The 21,210-nt window shown below is 34.7% G+C and overlaps 1 protein-coding gene across 1 annotated transcript in view; it reads left to right on the top strand.

Moving 5' to 3' along the window:
- The window catches only part of OLA1 (Obg like ATPase 1), a 121,598-nt gene that overhangs the window by 18,209 nt on the left and 82,179 nt on the right, over positions 1-21,210 (top strand). Inside the window, exons 3-4 of the mRNA XM_084892675.1 lie at positions 2,129-2,272; positions 6,454-6,581. Coding sequence (XP_084748801.1) covers positions 2,129-2,272; positions 6,454-6,581 — 272 coding nt within the window. The remainder of the gene's footprint in view (positions 1-2,128; positions 2,273-6,453; positions 6,582-21,210) is intronic.

Here is a 21,210-nt window from a genome sequence, read left to right as displayed (position 1 = left end):
TGCCAGTATAAATTCTACAACAGTCAATATTATTGAGTAGGTTGTTAGCTGAGGCTGAATCTAGCCCAGTGGTTCTAAAACCCAACTTTACATCTGCATCACCTGAGATATTTTTAAAATATTAGGGCCTACACCACATCTTGAAAGAGGCATGCCTCTATATTCTCAGCTGATTCCGTTATAGGCAGGCATTTGAAAGCTACTGGTTTGACCAATGGTGCTTTAAGCAACCAGTAATGACTTAAGTGGCTGTTTTATCCATTTCTACATTTTTCTGAAATGTTTTGTCTGAATGTGATATAAGAAATGATAACACCAATATTTAAAGACATATAGGCAGTTTTAAGTATCTTGTTTCCAAACATGCTTCTCACCAGTAGTATTTAGATAAGCTTTGATTATTGGCTTTTGTTCTTTACTCTCTTATAAGATTCTCAGTTTAAAAAAAAGGTCTGATTCTTTGGTTTAAAAGTTCAATCAAATGAGTTAACTTAGTGTGAGTTAATTTCTCCTGAAAAATGTACTGGTAGACTTACATTTCATATTACTAGACATTTTTACGTTAAAAAATATTGGAAAAGAAAATAATAATTATCCATAATCCCATCATTTTAGCACAACCATTTTATTTTTGAATATTCTTTTGTTATCAAATTTAGTCTATATGCAAACATTTTTACATAATCATGTCTAGCTGGAGTTAGCAAGCACCAGTCTCACAATTCTCATATAATCTTTTACTTTCTCAATTTCTCCAGTTATATATGATATTCATTTTTATTTTAAATTATCATGTGTGTTCTGTTTTTGGAGCAAGGAAAAAAAAGTCACTATAATGTGTCTGTATTACTGATGAAATTGAAAAGTAGTACAAAACAGATTAACAAACCTTTAAAATTCCATTTTTTTAAATTTTAATTTGTTTTTTGGCACTGCAATCATATTATTTATTTTTTAAATATTTGTTTTTATTGATTTTTTATATAGAGAAAAAGGGAGATGTGGAGAGGGAGGGAGAGAGGGAGAAATATTGATGAGAAAGAAAATATCTTTGGCTATCTCCTGCAAGCCCCCTATTGGGAATGGAATTGTATCCTGGACATATGCCCTGACTGGGAATGCAACCAGCAACTTCTTGGTGCATGGGATGGTACTCAGTCAACTGAGGCACACCGGCCAGGGCTCATATTTTTTAAAATATGGTTGCTGTAGCCCAGCCAGTGTGGCTCAGTGGTTGAGTGTGGACCTATGAACCGGGAAGTTGTGGTTCGATTTCAGCTTCAGGCATATGCCTGAGTTGTGGGCTCAGTCCCCGGTGTGGGGTGTGCAGGAAGAAGCCAGTCAATGATCCTCTGTCATCATTGATGTTTCTATCTCCCTCTCTCTTCCTCTCTGAAATCAATTAAAAACATATATATATATATATATATATATATATATATATATGTATGTATAAAATAAAATGTGGCTTGTATTAATATGAGTTGGCATTCTCTGAGCATGTATTACCTGATAAAAATCAGATAATTAGAAAATTATCAACCAACTTATTAATTATTAATAGATGTTAAAATTTGTTATACCTTGAAAATAATTTACATTTTAACTTTCATAATTCACAATTCTAGACTTAGCATTAATCTTTATGTACTAATAATTAGAAGGAAGTCTGAGTTTTAAACTCCCATTTCCTATTAGACAATTAGCATCTAGTTACCAATTCAGAATGCTTGGGAAGTGATTGACCTAACTAGATACACATCTATCTACACTTATGCTAGAGAAGATTATATTAGATATAGGTGAAGTGATAAATTGGTACTACCAAGTATTTTAGGAATTAAATAGATTTGTGGTGTGATATGGGACTAGCTATCATTTATAACAACGATTCTTTGGGAAAATGCTTTTCAAGTTCCAAATACACTGAGATAGGAACATAACCTAATTATACATCATTGTTGTAAATTCCATTAATTTCTGTTAGTAAAATTGTATTCCTCCTCACCTGCATCCTAGATTGGTTTTATAAATCCTCATAAATCTTATTTGAGCATTGAAATTAGAGAGAGAATTTTTTTCTCAGTGTTAGTCTAAGAATTGATTCAATTGTTTTTATTCACTTTAGGAAATCTACGTTCTTCAATGTATTAACCAATAGTCAGGCTTCAGCAGAGAACTTCCCTTTCTGCACTATTGATCCCAATGAGAGCAGAGTACCTGTGCCAGATGAAAGGTTTGATTTTCTTTGCCAGTACCACAAACCAGTAAGGTAAGAAAGTCTTCATGCCATTTTTTATTTGGTCGCCCTGTATAAACTGACTAAATATCTGTTAGTCATATATTTAAAATCATGTAGAAAGTTTTATTTCCCAAAATTAATATAGCAGTATTGTTTTGGGTTGCAAAATAAAGCAGAGCATGGACAAGGGTGAAGAAGGATATATCTGGTTGTTAGCAATTGCAATTATTTTTTTCTGGGGAATATGAAGTAGAAGGAGTAACTAATCTTATATGATTTCATTTATGTAAAATTATACATATATGTGTACATTCATAGGAAAATGTATGAAGATAAAAAATTAATTGATGTTTATATCTGGGTAATAGAATTTTAAGGTGATTTTTACTTCATTTCTTAAATTCCTCTGTATTTGAAATTTTTATTACAAGTACGAAATATTTCTTTAATTATAAAAAATAAGATAATACAGGTTTTTTGTAGGAGGTTCAAACAATATGGAAATGTTTAAAGAGAGGAATAAAGGTCACCTATACTTTATCTTGATATACAGTGGTGCCTCACACAACGAACTTAATTCGTTCCAGGAGCAAGTTTGTTATGCGAAAAGTTCGTTATGTGAAACGCGTTTTCCCTTAACAATACATGTTAAAAAAAATATTTCGTTCTGTAGCATAAAATATGCTAAGATGACATAAAAAAAAATATGCTAAGATGACATATTTTTATTTAGATACATCTAAAAACATATTTTTTTTTAAAAAAACACACATTTTTTTAATTTTAAGACAGACTAAGTAGAGTCTACCGAATCTTGCACATCTTCATCCATTTTCTGCTTTTTGGCCGATGGTTTCATGAAAAACCTGTCCAAAGTTCGCTGTGCGAGGCGTTCGTTATGCGAGGCACCACTGTAATAAACTAGAGGCCTGTTGCACAAAGATTCATGCAAGAATAGGCCTTCCTTCCCCTGACTGCTGGCACCAGTTGTCCTCCAGCACCTGCGACCCAGGCCTTCGCTCTGCCTTCACTCTGGCAGTTGGTTGGAGTGGGGGCACCAGACCAAGGTGGGGCATTGGTTGCTGTCATCTGGTGAGCCTCTGGTAGTTACTGAAAATTCTTTGCTCTTGCGTGCTGTGGTCCTGCCGATGTTCGTACCTGATACCAACGGCGGCCCCGCTCATACCCACAGCCAGCACTGCCGCTTGCACCTGCTGCCTGGTGTCAGTCTTGATTGCTCAGCGCTGTCAGCAGGTGCGAGCAGTGGCTTCCGGCCTTGATCACCCTGAGGGCTTCTCCACCTCCCCCTGCTCTTTTTTTGTTTTAATATATTGTACTGATTTTTTACAGAGAGGAAGGGAGAGGGCTAGAGAGTTAGAAACATTGATGAGAGAGAAACATAGATCAGCTGTCTCCTGCACACCCCCTATTTGGAATGTGCCTGCAGCAACCAAGGTACGTGCCCTTGACTGGAATTGAGCCCAGGACCCTTGAATCTGCAGGCCGACACCTTATCCACTGAGTCAAACCGGTTTCGGCCTCCCCCTGCTCTTAAGGGGTGATCGGGGCAGCAGCTGATGCTCACACCTGCTGATGGCCCCACTTGCACCTGCTGCTGGCGCCAGCCCCAATTGCTTTGCTCAGAGGGTGCAAGTGGGGCTGGTGATGTCAGTGCATGGGAGTGGGAGCGGCAGGAGCAGGGCTGCTGGCATACGGGACTGGGGGCCACAGCAGGAGGGGCTGGGCAGGGGCGTGGAGGATGGGCTGAGACCTGGCCCTGTGCCCACTGCAGCCTCGTGGCCCACAGTTCCTTTCAAGGTGCACGAATTCGTGCCCTGGGCCTCTAGTTGTCTTACAATAGGTAGCAGGATGTTTAGTGTTGGTTTCAGCAACTCAATTGTGTTGAATTGGTGTCTTTTCTCTTTCCATTTTACTCTATCAGCTTGATCATAAGATTGCTTTCTCCTTGTGGTCACAGGCTGTTTCTCAAATCTTGGAATAGGATACTTTCTCATCCATGTTCATTCAGAGGGAAGGAGGAGGGGTTTGCTTCTAAAAGCTCTCTCAGAAGACTCATGAGCCATAACACTGCTAAGCCCCTTTGGCAAATCTCCTTAAGTCTTTCTAGGCAAATGGGGCAAGGTGAAGGTCTTAGAATCATTAATCATGCCTAGGGGAGGAGATTAAACTGCCTGGTATAGGCCTAAAACAGCGTTTTTCAACCGCTGTTCTGCGGCACACTAGTGTGCCGCGAGATGTTGCCTGGTGTGCCATAGGTGCAGACAAGACAAGAATTTTATAATTTTTCACTATTTTGTTTACTTAATATTTCATAATAAAGTAATTATAAAATACTTTCTTTGTGTTTATTTGATTCCTATTCAAGAGAATTACTTTATATATAGTCAATATAGGCACAGAGTTAAATTTTTTAACATTTTCTAATGGTGGTGTGCCTCGTGATTTTTTTCATGAAACAAGTGTGCCTTTGCCCAAAAAAGGTTGAAAAACACTGGCCTAAAGTATATGCCACCCTTTGAGAAGTAGGGGTAGAGCCATCTTCTTCAAAGCTCTGGGATATCTTGGGGAAGTATGGCTAGCGAAATGAATATCAATAGAGTTACCAAGAGAAGGGGCAAAGGATTCTGGGGAGGCAACCACAATATCCAGCAACAAAAACTAACCACATTTTGTGTGTATTTCCTGTGGATTTGTTAATAACAATTGCCAAGTAATTACTATCTGTATAAAAATTTTTTATAGAACAATTTTTATAGAATTACTTTTAAAGGATTCATTTTCCATACAGATAATAGGGAAATATTTTGTGGAACTTTTCATTTTGTATTTTATCATATGGTGAAACTGACATTCTAAAAGAATACTTCTTTAAAAATTGACAGAAAAGACATACATGCATGCATGCATACATACATACATACATACACCTCTAGCATACACCTTTGTCATATGATGTTAAAAACTATTTACTCATATACTTTAATTTCCATTTCTACATGGCTGATTGGTTTTTCTAACTTAGTTTCTGATTTGTGTAAACTGTGCCTTTACTTTGAGCAAAGCAAAGGTTATTTTATATATATGTTTAATTCAGTTGCTGTTGTTAACAACTGGATTATTACTATGATGATAACTGGATCACATCATTATGTGCAGTTTTGGGCTATATAATCTATATGGTGATTAAATCCTGTGTTTGAATCCCCACAACTGGTTTCTTAACTCCTCTAAGGCTTAATTTCCTCATTTGTAAAGTATAATAGGATTAATAAATAATATCTACCTGATAAAATTGTTTTGAACATTGAAATGATAATGCATGTAAAGCATTTAGTCCAATGCCTGACACAAGGTACATTGGCTTATTCTATGATGATTACCTTGCATTGAATCAGTATACTCTTTAAATGTTCTCTACTGCGTGTGTGTCTGTGTGTGCGCGCTTGTGTGTGCATATGCAGGTGTATATGCCAATTAGAATAGGATAATATGTGTTAATCTTTAGACACACAATAAAAACAGCTACTCTGCTTTCCTAGGTAAGAAAGTCCTAATGTAATAAAATATTATTTATTTTTTGTTTTTGTTATTTATTTACTAAATAATTATTAAGAGTCTTCTAAGCATTATTTTAGAAAGGAAATAATTAGGCGCTGGCCAGGTAGCTTAATAGGGTAGAATGTCATCCCAATACACCAAGCTTTTGGGTTCACTCCCTAGTCAGGGCATATACAAGAAGCAACCAATGAATGTATAGATAGTGGAACAGCAGATTGATATTCTGCTCTCTTCCTTACCCTCTCAAATCAATAAACAAGAAATTAAAAAAGAAAAGAAATATTTAATTCATGGGAAATGTTTGGGAAATCTATTTGGTTAACTAATAGGTTTCTTTTTAAAAAATATAATTTTGTTGATTTTTTTTTTCTTTTTAGAGAAAGAGAGGAAGGAGAGGGAGAGAGAAAGAGAAACATTGATGTGAGAACAGAACATCAATTGGCTGCCGCCTGTACATTCCCTACTGGGGCTGGAGCTTGCAACCCAGGCATATACCTGACCGGGGATTGAACCAGCAACTGTTTGGTGCGTGGGAGGATGCCTAACCAACTGAGCCATACCTGCCAGGGCAATAATAAGTAGGTTCTTAGTACTGTTTTACAATAAAACCATCTTTCGGTTTTTTTTCTCAGTAAAATTCCTGCCTTTCTAAATGTAGTGGATATTGCTGGTCTTGTAAAAGGAGCTCACAATGGACAAGGCCTGGGAAATGCCTTTTTATCTCATATTAGTGCCTGCGATGGAATCTTTCATCTAACACGTAAGTACAGTTGCTTATATACTTGATTGATTTCATTATGATCAGTGTTTTCTTTCCATTGCTCAAATAAAATTAGAAATGACTGTTTAATAGAAGATTTGCTTTACTTCACAAGATGAAATGTGGATTCATCTGTTAATTGTGACTCTAATGTTATTTAGTATAATCTCCATATGAGAGTGCTTACTCCATAGCAAGTATATGATGTGTTGATATTATATTCTAATTTAATATTGTCCCCTGTTTTGGATTAGATTCATTGAGAAGTTTTTATGTGGAAGTAATTTTGTTAATTATAGAGGCATTTTGAAATTTTCTTAACTTGTCAAACTTTTATTCATTCTTGCTTTTCCATGTGCCGAGAAGGTGGAATTGATAGAGGAGAGGATTCCATTATTTCAGAGGAGAGAAGGATGCCAGGTTATTAATTAGACATGAGAAGATTAAGGAGAGAAAGATAGAAAGCCGAGACAAAACAGGTAGAATTATGTGTTGGCTTGTGTTCTTTTGATCATTAAAGTGAGCTAAATGCATATATTAAGTAAATCTCTGACAGAATAGAAAGATTTAGGTTAAGACTCAAGTTAAGGTTCACATTAGATAATAGTATTATAATGAGAAAATTAATGCAAACAAAGGAAACAAATTAGAGGTAAGGGCCAGCTGTGGTCTGGTTTAGTGTTTTTGTTTGTTACTGCTTCTTGACTATATATCTGTAGCAGTTGAAAATGAACATCTAGAAATAGATATGTCATATGTCATTTGACTAAATTTTTTTGTCATTTGGATTTAATAAAATTCACTTGCATAGTAACTCATTTTTATTATATTTTATAAAAGCCCGCCACTAGTAGTTTGAGAGGCACTGATCTGGGTAGCTTCACCTTGGATGAAGGAATGGAGACATCTTCTGAAAAGGTTGTGGAACAGGCAAAGAATAAGGTTATGGGTGGGGTAGAGATGGTGGAAATTTTGTTATATAATGTACATTCGTGAGAGCCTCTTATTTTCTGACAGATTGTTTTTTTCATTGGTTCTGGTGACCCATATGAGAGTTTCAAAGAGAGGGTGGAATCAAGTGTGACTCCTGGGTTTCTGGGCTGGGCCATTGGAATTATTATTATTATTTATTTATTTATTTATTTATTTTAAAATATATTTTATTGATTTTTTACAGAGAGGAAGGGAGAGAGATAGAGAGCTAGAAACGTCCATGAGAGAGAAACATCGACCAGCTGCCTCTTGCACACCCCCTACTGGGGATGTGCCAGCAACCAATGTACATACCCTTGCCTGGAATCGAACCTGGGACCTTTCAGTCCGCAGACCGACGCTCTACCACTGAGCCAAACCGGATTCGGCTGGAATTATTTTTGATGTTATTTACTGAGATATTAAATATAGAAGAAGAGAGCGTTGGGAGAGAGTTAATGAGTTCAGTTTGGACAGTTTTTTTTGAATTTGTATACCTAGGACATCCATATAGGACATGTCTATAAGGAAGTATGATTGATAAGGCAGATATGACAGGAATATGGGGGCAAGGGAACTGAAGGTTTGGGTCTGAGCGTTATTAAACTGACAGGTAGAGTAGAACTTAACACAGAGTAGGAGTGAAAATAGGAGAGGACTGAAAGGTGGAAGGCTCATTGATCTGATTTCCTGATGTGCTTCAAGAACAGATATGGGTATAAAGGGGGTATGTGGTTAGAGATGGATATTTGACCTAAATTTTCAAGAGCTGGAGCAATTTAGGATAATGGTAAGATCCTGATAATGGCCTGAAACCATTAATAAATGTAACAAAATCTTTTGTTTTATTGTCTTTTGTATAATATTTATCTGACTTGTTTTCCTAACTCTCAGGGGGAAATGAATTAGTTTAGGATTATACATACTTTATTGTATGACAGTCAGGCTAAAGGTATTGTTAACCCTACCAGACCTGAGGTCCTGAACCTAACTGTCCCCTGAACCTAACTGGGCTCCTGAGCATTAAAGAGAAAAAATCAACATGATATAGAAAAATGTTAGTTACATGCAAACAAGTGGTTAGAATAAGATGGAAGAACTCGGAGACATTGTAGAAAATAGGTCTAGGCAAAGTATCGAAAATTAGGTACAGCAGTATAGTGGCAGATTCGGAAATTACCGGAAAATCGGTACAGCAGTCTGGAAAAATATTGCTAAGAAAGGAACAAAATAGATCAGAGACAGAGAAGTATGAAACAGACTGGTGAATCTCAGAGGGAAGGCATGGGTGAAGAGAAATTAACCAAAGAAGCATACTAGAGGCCCGATCAATGTTTCTCTCTCATCGATGTTTCTAGCTCTCTATTTCTCTTCCTTCCTCTCTGTAAAAAATCAATAAAATATATTTTAAAAAAAACAATTGTTTCCTTATAATAGGTTGAATTATATGCAGTTAGGGTACAAAAACTTGTGCTTTAGAAAAAATGAGTATCATTCCATAGTGCATATAAAATTATAATTTAATGTGTTTGCACCCTTTTCCTTCATATCTTATGAGTACACAGTTTTGTTTTGTTTTTTATCAGATTTCACTCTATCTTTTAATTATAAATGGCCAGACGTTGTTACTTAAAAAATATTCATTATATATAAAGATTTCTTAATGATATAAGGTTATTATGAACAAATTGGAAATAATTCAGATGTTCAAGTAAAATTTCATGTTTGTCCCTTGTTCCCAGTCTCCAGAAGTAAATGCGTTTCTTTTTTAAAAAATCAGAAAGGATATATGCTTTTTTTCTTCACCTGATTATTTGCAAGAGGTTAGTTGCTATTTGAATTTACTCTTCAATGTTTATTTTCCTTAGAAAAAGGAGTCTACTTTATTAAATAGAGCATTTCAGTTTTTGGGATAATTGCTAATGGTACTGTTCGATTTTGATGTCATTTCTTTTTGTTTTGGAAGGTCTATCCAGTTTTATAATTCTTAGAAAATACTTGTCTTCTCCTGAGCCCCCAATATGATTTTAAGTTATTCATTGATTTTACTTATGTCTCAGCCTTCACCCTTCTTAAACTGGGCAGACAAGTTTTTACCCATAGAGAGCTAAGACAATCTATTTAGATGATTTCTGTGCAGATGGTTAGAATTTTTGGCCAGGAAAAATAAAAGTCCTTCTTCCTTCTCCTTTGTTATTAATGACAGATGCATTTTCATTCTGTTTTATATTACTGTCTCTCTGTATCTGTTTGAATTTAAATATCTAAATTGCTTAGCCTTAGAGCTTTAATGTAAGATTCCAGTGAGCTCCTTTAGTTTTTTGTTGCCTATATTTGCTAAAAAGAGATGAAGGTAGCACTGATGGAAGAAATAGGTTTTAAGTTGCCTTTCTAGTTTATATGGAATTGGAGCCCTCCAGGCACTACAACTTTATTGAACTGCTAAATGAGAAGGTAAAAATGCCTTCATTTAATTGCCACCCCCTCTTAGGTTAAGTTGGGTGTTTATATGTTTTGTAAATCACCTTTAATTACCACAAACATAAATTACTGTTTTCAAGTGACACCCCCCCCCCCTGATAAGCACAGTCGTTTAAAAGTTTAAAATGAATCACACATTTTTGCATAGACACAAATTGTCAATATAAAGCTGTCTTTGATTGTATCCTAAAATAATGGAGTTTTTTTTCGTTGGATCCTGTAATTTTCTTTTTCAGCAGTATTTATTAATTTAACCTAGTATTGGATTGCAGTAAACAATCTGACCAAAAAGCATATGTTTTCTTTGTTTCTTTGGTACAAATTCAATGGATTAAGTAATTATGCAGTGGTTCTCGTCTACATATACAATGCATTCTAATAACCAATTCTGTTTACTGTGGAAAGTATTGTAGCAGAAGGAAACTCTTCCTTCTACTTTGCATTGTAATATTGTATGAAGCTATTTAATCTACTAGCTATTTCCAGTTTAATTGCTTGAATATATCCTCATATTCATAGTGGTCTTATATCTACTTTAGATACATGAGGCATTCTCATTTTTTCTTGAATGTCTTTTTGACATGTTTTAGAGAGCTTGTGTCCTGTCCTCTTTGTTCAAAATAACAACTGTATGGATTCTTTTTAAAACTCTTCTCTCACTAATGAGTTGAAATTACTCAGGGATGTGAGGGCAACTTCTAAGGTCCTGGAGAGTCTCTTGATCTTTAAGCATCGAATTTTTGAACCGTATTTTTCTTAGTTGTCAAAACACTGTCATTATGTTAAGTTAAAAATGTAAGTATTGAGACTGATTTGGTTTTGAAAAACCAATGCATTCATTGTTACATTTAACTTGCATGAATGAAATCAGATGAGCGCTTGTGTTTTATTACATGAGCCTTCAATTTCCTCAAACTTGTCCTTTTGCAAATTTTACCCTGACACCCTTAAACCATCCATTGTATCTTGGACACAGTTTTCGTACATCAGTGACTTATAATTTTGAGCTTGTGGTTTGGTAGTGTAACTTGCCAGCTCAGGCATTTGAAGAAAAAGTGGGGCTTCTTCTAAGGGCTACGGGCTGTGTAGCAGCACTTGTCCTTTAGAACCTTAAGTTTCCTCTCCTCTGCATTGGTGAAGTCAAGGTGTCCATTCAGAACTCCCAGACTGGCTCTGATATGGAATTTGCTTGTCTGATCTGTGATATCCTCTTCCTGGTCTACTTTCTCCGCTCCAAATCTGTCTTTGCTGTCCGAGCTCCCTCTGTGGGAGGAAAGAAGGAGCCTGCCTGGCTGGCCTGGACTTGACTGACTCAGCTCTTACCACAGTACCTAAACAAACCCATTGTGCCACCAGACCTTCAGATATTTTGTACTTTGCATAGGTAAGGAGTTGGCTCAGGGGAAGATGGTTTTGTTTCTCTTCCCTTGAACTTGAGATGAAAGGGACAACAGTATCTACCTTCTCTTAAGGCCATTGGTCTTTTTCTTTCTTTTTAAAAAAATATATTTTATTAATTTTTCACAGAGAGGTAGAGAGAGGGATAGAGAGTTAGAAACATCGATGAGAGAGAAACATCGATCAGCTTCCTCTTGCACCATCCCCACTGGGGTTGTGCCCACAACCAAGGTACATGCCCTTGACCGGAATCGAACCCGGGACCCTTTGGTCCGCAGGCCAACGCTCTATCCGCTGAGCCAAACCGGTCTTGGCCAGTTGGTCTTTTTCTATTTCATGTCAGGTTATCAGATAGATAGAAGAACTGAAACTATGGGTTATACATTAATTTATGGCTTTCTGGGAATATTGGAATATGTTTTCAGTTATTTTGTTATGACAGACTAGTGGCCTGGTACACAAAATTTGTGCACGGGGGTGGGGTGTCCCTCAGCCCAGCCTGCACTCTCTTCAATCTGGAACCCCGCAGGAGATGTCTGACTGCTGGTTTAGGCCCGGATCCCACAGGGACATCCTTCTCACAATCCATGGTTCATAACTACTTACCTGCCTGCCTGCCTGATTGCTCCTACACTCTGTTTGCTGGCCTGATCAATCCCAACTGCCCCTCCCTCCTTTCTGGTCTGATCACCCCTAACTGCCTGCCCCTGCCGAACTGATTGCCCCCAACTGCCCCCTCCCCCCCATTGGCCTGCTCACTCCCAATTGCCAACTCCCTGCCAGCTGATCACCCCTAACCATCTCTGCCTTGCCCCCCCACTGTGGCTTTGTCCAGAAGGTCTCCTGGAAGGTCTCCCAGTCAAATTAGCATATTACCCTTTTATTAGTATAAATAATTCTCCAGTGAATGACTTTATTATATATCCTTTTGCCTTTATTGTATTATTTCTTAAAGTATTTATTAAAGAAGAAATTGAGTCAAAGGATACTTATTTTACCGTATATTTAACTTTTGCTGGACACTGCCATGTTGATTTTCAAAAGGAATACTTGAATTTGATTTTAGTAGAATTACCATATCCTGTTTAAGCAACTATAAATGTAAATTATACAGTATATATTGGGAACAACTTAAAGTGTATATAAATCAGTCAAATAAGACTACCACTTAACTATTTACCCTATGGAGAGTGAAGGAAGAGTTGGGTGACTTGCATAGGGAAACAGCTGGAGATGCCCGAAGAGTGAGACTTATTTCTAAAGCCTATATAGCTAGGCAGTTGTTGGGAGAGAATAGAGAAGTCTGAATGACCTGGAATTCATTAGGGTGATGGTTTGTACGTGGTCTGCTGTACTTGGCAGGGTTTTGCAATTGATCTCCGAGTTAAGTTTGATGTAAATTATGACCAGGCTATAATTTTAATCTTTCTCTGTGATAATTTCTGCTTTTTTTTTTTTTTTTTTTTTTTTTGTCAGCCTCTCTTTGCTAATTTTGTGATTAATGGATGAGAATTTAAAAGTTTGCTTCAATATGATTTGAGAGGCTTAGGCTTAGGAGACTGGTCTATTTTACTTATAAGTAGAAAGTTTGTAGTGGGTATATGCATCAAAGGATTATTATATTATAAACACCACTACACATGTGTAGGAGCCAACCCATTGATGTGTCTCTCTCACATTGATATATCTGTCTGTCGGTCTGTCTGTCTTTTTCTATTTACCCCTTCCTCCCTCTCTTCTACTCTCTAAAAATCAATGGGAAAAAATATACTAGGGTGAGGATTAACAAAAAATTAAGAAGTTTAGATTGAGGTGGTAGTTGTGGTGGGGCATGCTAGTCATTTTGGCAATTTGTTTTATTTATTTGCATCAATGAGAAAACACCTCTAACACTGCTGACTGATAAGGCCTAAAGAACTTGGGTGTTTCTTTGTTTGCTCTTATGGGGATATTTTTTTTCTCCAGCACTGAATCACAATATCCAGATGTCAATTAATAATAATAGATATTTTTATAAATTTTTGGAAATATTTTAACCTGAATTATGAAACTATGAAATACATTGGTAATATCAATACATTTTCTCTTATAGACATTTTTAGCCCAGTATTAATCCTAGTTTGTGTGTGTGTGTATAGCTTCTCCTCTTTTTTTAATGTAAAAAATGGTATATTTTTCTGTATAAGATGTGCTTTAACTATTCAAAGATCAAAGCAGATATTCTGACAAGACATTATAAAATGTTGATTATGAAAATTTTAAGAGCTTCTCTTCAGTATTTTCTTTTTATAAACCACCTGTTGTCTCAAATGCGTAGTGTATACATTTGAACAAAGTGCTCATCACTTGTCAGCCGTCAGTGGCAGCATAGAAATTACTTGTGGTACTTGCTTTGCAAGAAGTTCTTTTGTATTTGTGACATCAGCTTTGTTTTATACAATTAAAGTGTTACACGCTAGAATAATCTAAATTGGAACCACTAAATGGAAACGTAGTTCTTCTTGCCTTGAACTGAATTTGTTTACTGATTATATGCAGCTATTGACTACTATTTAACATGACAGTTCCATAAAAATTTTCTTTTCATAGCAAATAAGGAGGTGGTTATATTATTAAGGGTTTTTCTCAATTTTAAAATTTGCCTTTAATAAATATTACATTAAGAGATAAAATGTGGAAAACCCTGTGTGTGTGTAAAATCCTTCAATTATACGATTTGATTTTCAAATGAAGTTTAATGCTCTTAATATGATACATTCATGATCACTTTAATAGTTTTGTTCTAATTTTTAAATTCCCAGTTAAAAAGATTTTGCATTCATTTTTATTCATTTTCTTCTGTTAAAAATAAAAAAGTATAACTGATTAAGACTTAAGATTGTTACTAGAATAAATATTTAGACTGTTAGATAACTTCTTTTATGCTTATGGTAACATTTACTCTGCATGGCAATCTGGATTAAAGAATTTTATCAATGTATTTTAAAGAATCTGAGTATTTTCCCTGTGGTGTCTTGTTAATAATTCTGTTGTAATTTATTTAACTAAGTTAATAACACTAATAAATTGGCATTATTTCAATTAACAAGTTTTTTTTAGATAAATTTAAAAAAAAATATATATATATATTTATTGATTTTTTTTACAGAGAGGAAGGGAGAGGGTTAGAAACATCCATGAGAGAGAAACATTGATCAGCTGCCTGATAATGGGAACCAAGGTACATGCCCTTGACCAGAATCGAACCTGGGACCCTTCAGTCTGCATGCTGACGCTCTATCCACTGAGCCAAACCAGTTTAGGCGAGATAAATTTTTTAGTGAACCTATTTTCAGAACTAATAGAATAAAATCACTCACTTAAAGCAAATTTATCTTGTGCTTTGTAAAAAGCTTTAGGAATATCACTATTTGGTATTTATTTTAATAATAAGTGAAAGGTAAAGTATAATGTAAGTAATTTTCTAAGATAGTTGTATATCTCAGCAATATAATTGACTTGCTATACTTTGATAGTTGTTTTAAACACAAAATCTACATGAATCCTGTGAGTCAAAAGCAGAAAACTGACAAATAAGACTTTTTTTGTTCTTTTCAGATACAATCTAAATGGGAACTTTATATTTGCAGGAGCAAAATTTGCAGTTTCTTTTTCACTGCTTGGTTGTTCAGATGTAAGTGATATAATATAGTGGACATTAGTATATAAGTAAATTACTAGATGAGTCATAAGATGGAACATCTGCCTTTTTCAGACAGCATAGTTATGTTGTTTAAGTCTCTAATCAGTGCATCTGTCCCTGATACTTGAGTTGGTGCAAGGACAGTTTTCTATTTTAGATTAGTTACTATATGAAGACCTCATACTGGAAAAAACTTTTCATGCATACAACTAAAAAATTTATACCTGTGATATCTGAATTTAAAAAATTAGTTTAAAAAATATATATGTTTTATTGTTTTTTTACATAGAGGAAGAGAAAGGGATAGAGAATTAGAAACATCGATAAGAGAGAAACATCGATTAGCTACTTCCTGCATACCTCCTACTGGGGATGTGCCCGCATCCAAGGTACATGCCCTTGTCAAATCATGTAAATCATGTAAATATTTGGGCACAGAGGCAATAGCAGATATAGGGGTCCTGAAGCCTAGAAGCTACTAAGTCAAAGGATGCATGCATTTTAAAGGCTTTTGCTACTTGTTAGTAAGCTGCCTCCTTACCAATACATGCTATTAACATTTATTTTTAAGGCTTTAAGCATTTATTGTGAATACCTCTGAAATAATTTTACTATTTTATATTTGTATCTTTTCTCAAATTGCCAGGATCAAATTATATATGCCTGAATTCTAGTATAACTTGGAATTTCATATTTTAATATTCTGTCAGGGCTACTCTAATAGAAGAGAGTCTGCCTGAACTTTTGTGTTCAGAGTATTGGTGACTTAGAATATCTTGGAAGCAGCATTACTGTCTTTAGGAAAGAGATTTTAGCTATTATACTACATTCTGCCATCTTACCTGAGGAACAACACATTTACTAGAGGTGCTTTCTTTGAGATTGCTGTCCCAATCTGAGGTCAAGTACTGTGGTAACTACACTTTTGCTATATTGAAGAAACAGATCATTCTCACACACACACACACACACACACACACACACACACACACGCACACGCGCGCACACACACACACACACACACACACAGTTATTACTCTGATTATATGGCTGAATTTCTGATGCTGGACTTAAAAGCTGAGTAGTCTAGTCCAGTTGAGTTACTTATATGTTCCCTAGGATGCTAAACTCAGTGGTTGTATATTAGCTTATTGTTAGGAACAGGTTTCTTGTACACTTTGAGAGAGAAGGGGAAGCTAAAAGTAAACAATAAAGAAATAGCAAGATATTTTCTTTCATTAAGCTTTCTCAATAAATGAATCTTTTTCCATTTCTGGTTCTCATTGGTATATAAAATGTAGTTTAGATATCAGTAGAGAATGTTTTAGGAGCATGGCATTTTTGAATTATAGCCATCACTACTATCTAATAATTGATAACGAACATTTATTAAGTGCCTATAATTTCGGATATAAAGCCCTAAGGACTGGGTTAGTAAAATGCATAATATATCTGTCCTTTAAAAGTTTACAGTCAACTGGGAGAATCAAAGATTAATGATGGAATTCATAACTCAGAATGAGGTGAATCTGCTTTGTATTCTAAGGGGTATGTTGTTTTAGAAAGTTTATTGTAATATTACCACCAATATAAATGTCCATATAACCTTAATATGAGTCTCTGTCTGTTTTACTGATAGTTGAGCACAAATATTATAGGCTTCATATTTATTGATAGTGAAGAATTTTTAAGTATTCCTAAGTTAAGATAGATTGTCCATGAAAGAGCCTTATAGGTCAACAAAGATATTTATTTGAATGTCCAGCATGTGGGCATAAAATTTGGAATATTTAATAAACTGAACTCAGATTTTATGAGAAGAGTCTGTTTATTTAAACTTAATAGCCAGCATTTTTTCACTTTGATGTCAAATTGTAACCATTAAATTGTTCTTTGAGTAAGAATTAGTGAGAATTTCACTAGTAAGTATTTTTCTTTTTGTTTGTTTTTCTGATTCCCTTGGTTGTACTTTTGCCCCCCACCTCCCACCCCTGATCTGAGTAAAATAAACTACTGTTAAATAACAAAATTTCAAACAAGTAAAATTTAAGGGCTAATTGGCTTTATTCAACAATTCATGAATCAGGCAGCATCCCATCTAACAAATAGTAAGGGGCTCCACCACACTGTAGAAAAGAAAATGTTTTAAAGGTGGAAAGGGGGCAGAAAAAAAAGTTATTAGCCAAGAATGTGTCGTTTCAGGCAGGGTTGCCCTCCTAAAGAGAACAGAAGCGGCCTGTTGGGCTGTAGTGCTGACCGGGTAATTCCATGTTGACTGGTTAAGATTGCATTCCTGGGAGGCTGAAACTTGGCTAAGTTTAAGTCTTAAATCTTGGTTTGCTAATGGGGTGACTCCATTTTGAGCCTGTTGTCTAATATTACTTACAGTTAAAACTAGAAACTGCATGAATAAATATATATAATTTTTCTTATTATTCTTTTAATTTGAGCAATATCTTTGGTTTAAATTTAAGTTAGATAGCTCAGATTATAAACTAAATGAATCCAAAATAAGGCAGGTAAGCTTAATGTATGGCTTCTTCCTTACTCCACTCTTCTATGCTTCCTGGTGGAAGTAGACATTTTGAAAGTAAGGGGATATTTCCAAGGAGGAAAGCTTAATGTTGCTATCTTTGAAATAATTGTTAAATTGTTTATTATTTCTAAAAAAAAAAAATTGAAATAGTTTTCAAAAGTCAGGAGTTTATCTAGTTTGTACCAGTTTTGTGGAACTGATTCTACAACATAAAATAATTTTGCTATCTTCTCTTTTTGTAATTAGACATTTAAACCGAACATAAAGGTTAGGTTAAAAATATTAGGCAGAAAATAAAATATATATGTGTTTGGAAATAGAATTACTTTTTAGTTTTATATTAAGACAATTTAAATTAGCTGGCACAATTTATGCAGAAAGTAATAAGAGTTTGAGCATATGAAGTGTGTGTATGTCTGTGTCTATAATTTTGTCTTAAGGAAGTAGAATAAGTATGAAAATTTTTTGCTCATGAAATGATTAATTTTAGATCTTACTTTTTCCAGAGACCGAGGCTGTGTAACTGCTGCTTGTTTATAATACTCCTTTGTGGAAGGAGATGGATTCATAAATTAAAATTGGCTTCGTTCAGCAGTCATTAACTATATGAAGACACTAGGTGGTCTCATTTAGAAAGCCATGTATATTTCCATGGCCTATTTTATATTTGAGGTTATGCAAAAATAGTTAATATTTATGTTCTGATGTTTTTAAAAATTATCATCTGCTTTGGATTGATTTAGTGATAGCTGTCTTGTTTTACCAGTGTTTTGTTTATTCTTAAAGTTAGTTTAGCTCTTCATTGGGAGCTATGTTTTAATTTGATTAGTTATATGCCACTAAACATCTGTAAGAAATATGGAAATAAATACCTATATTTTGTTTCTATATAATTCTGACAATTATTTATTTAATGAATTATTGCATATATTTCAGTTTTCAAGTATGAAAGGGTTTGTATAAAAACTTAAGTGTATTTATTAGCAGTTTGAAAGTATAGCTTTTCTTATGATTAAACTCAATATTTTAAAGAAAAAAGGTAGTATATTTTGAAACCTTTGGAGAATTGGTTGAATTGGAGAAAAGTCAATGACTTTTTGTAAATTAAGATTTTTGTTTTAAGCTTTGCCTTTTCCTCTTAACTGGTATTAATTTCCTGAGGACTTGTTATTTTCTGATTAAGCATGTCAGGGGTTGCCCAAAATTTAAACGATCAAAATGTACTTGATTTATTAAACTGAGTTTATCAAAAGTCTATTCCCTTTTGCTTATGGTTTCTGACTCTTGCAAGCAGAGAATAATATTGCACTTAAATTAGATTTATGCTGACTTTCAAGAAACATTATTTGTTCCAAGCAGTCTAAGAAGTGCAAAGATTCATGTCAATATTCAGAAATCATATTTTCCTTGAACAGAAGGTTGTGATAAAATGGTACATGGTGTGTTTTCATTGCCTGTTGAAAGACTTTCATGCAGTTAAAATAAGCATTTTGATGGTGGTTGAATTAAGAGTTTTTTGTCAGTCTCTTCTCATCATGGATGATTAGACTAAAATGTCTGCTTGTCTTGACTTGAGATCACCACAGCTTCAGATAACATGCTTTGTGATTGAAGGTCGAAATATTTTGAATTCTAATAGGCTGCCAGATGAATTGCTTGAAATAGACTGTAAAATTTCAAGGCTTCCTTTTCCATCTGCTGTGAAAAGAACCATTGGGAATGGTTGAGCTTGATGATCATAGAATTACTGGATGGTGATTCTAAAACCCTCAAAGGGAAGTTGCTATGGAGATCTAGTTCCAAACTGTGAAATGATTCACCTTTGAAAGGCTGCAGGGTCTGAGAAGCTGAACACATCATTGTTCAGGTGGTCATTGGTTAGGAAATTGCTAGTGCCTGTGTAATCAGCACTCCTGTGGTAGTTAACGATCTAAAAAGGTTTGTTCTGAATGATGTGGGACAACAGCAATGTGCATAAGATGGCTTCTCTCAATCATGGTTTGCTCAGCCTGGTGCTTGTAAAAATACAGTGAACTAAAGAGCACAGAAATGGACTGCTTCATTGAGGAAATTTTTTGAAAAACAAAATTCTGCATTGATGAGTTTACTATCTGAAAATGGTTCCTTTTGAAAATAAAGTTGTTACAAAAACGTGCTTTGTTTTCTTTGTTTTAATCCCCTCCCCCTTTTTTGTGATAAGCTTTTTAAGCTCTTTATCTCTCTAAGTCTAGGGTCTTACCTTGGTGAAATGTTCTGTTTTTAATATCTTAAGTAAGCTCCAAAATCATAGGGAAGGGAATCTAGGAAAATTCCTAAAGCACTTGGAGTAGCATATTGTTCCGCCCTCTAGGAATTGTTCCCCTAAAATTTTCATTATTCAGTGTTTGTGACAACAGATATTTGAAATTGGTATTTTTAAAATAATTTTTCTTCTATTTTTACTAACTTGATTGTCACCTTTCACTTTTCTCTCTCTCTAGAAACCTGAGACCAGAATAATTTGAAATTTGAAATGAATTGATGGCAAATCATTGTAAACTGTTCTCCCATATTAAGATTTCAGAATAGGTGAAATTCAGTCTTAATTTCTTAAAAAACTATAGTGTTGAGCTTTAGTAATCAAGTAGGAAACCTTATCATAGATAATTTTAAATATCAAGTTTTTCTAGATAATGGAGTTTTCACATTTTATTGTTGTTGTTTTTAATCCTCACCCAAGGATATTTTTCCCATTTATTTTTAGAGTAAAAAGAAGGGAGGGATAGAAGAAGGGAAGGAGGAATATCAATGTGAGAGAGACACATGCAGTAAAGCCCCATTTTAAATAAGAATTGTATGAATTTCTTTTATAGTTATGTGTCCACCATCACAATCGATAAATACAATGTTTTAAGCATCCTAAAATGCTTCCTCATATTCTCTTAGTTGATCTCCTCCCTCAACTTGGTCCTCTGGCAACCCTGACCTGCTTTTTATCATTTGTAGCTTTGTCATTTTGAAAATTTCATGCAGTATCATATGGTATGTAATCTTTTATGTTTATGTTTGACTTTTTTTTTAATCTAGCATAATGTTTTTGTAATTCATTCATATTGTGTGTATTAATATTTTTCCCTTATTGCCTTGTAGCCTTTAATAGTATGGATTTATTATTTATTGCTTATCCATTTGTTAGTTGATATACATTTGAATTTCAAGTTTCCAGTTCACTTATGAATAGTTGTGTAAAGTCTCTGTGTGGATATGTTTATTTTTATTTTTATTTTTATAAATACTTAGAAGTGGAATTACTGAAGTGTCTGCTAAGTGTGTGTTTAGCTTTATAAGACACTGCCATATACTGTTTTCCAAATGGGTGTAATCTTTTGCTTTCTCACCAGCAATATGTAAATTCCAGGTACTCCACATCCTCTCCAACATTTGATATTGTCAGTCATTTAAACTTTAGATGTTCTAGAGGGTTTATCATGTGGCTTTAATTTCTACTTTCCAGATGATTAGTGATGAGCATTTTATGTGCTTAATTGCCATCTGTATATCTTCTCTGGTGAAGTATCTAT

The sequence above is a fragment of the Pipistrellus hanaki genome (genome assembly GCF_964339955.1).
Source record: "Pipistrellus hanaki genome assembly, chromosome: 8".
Lineage (NCBI taxonomy): Eukaryota > Metazoa > Chordata > Mammalia > Chiroptera > Vespertilionidae > Pipistrellus > Pipistrellus hanaki.
Note: the sequence above shows the minus strand (reverse complement) of the source record. Positions and strands in the feature narration are given on the sequence as shown.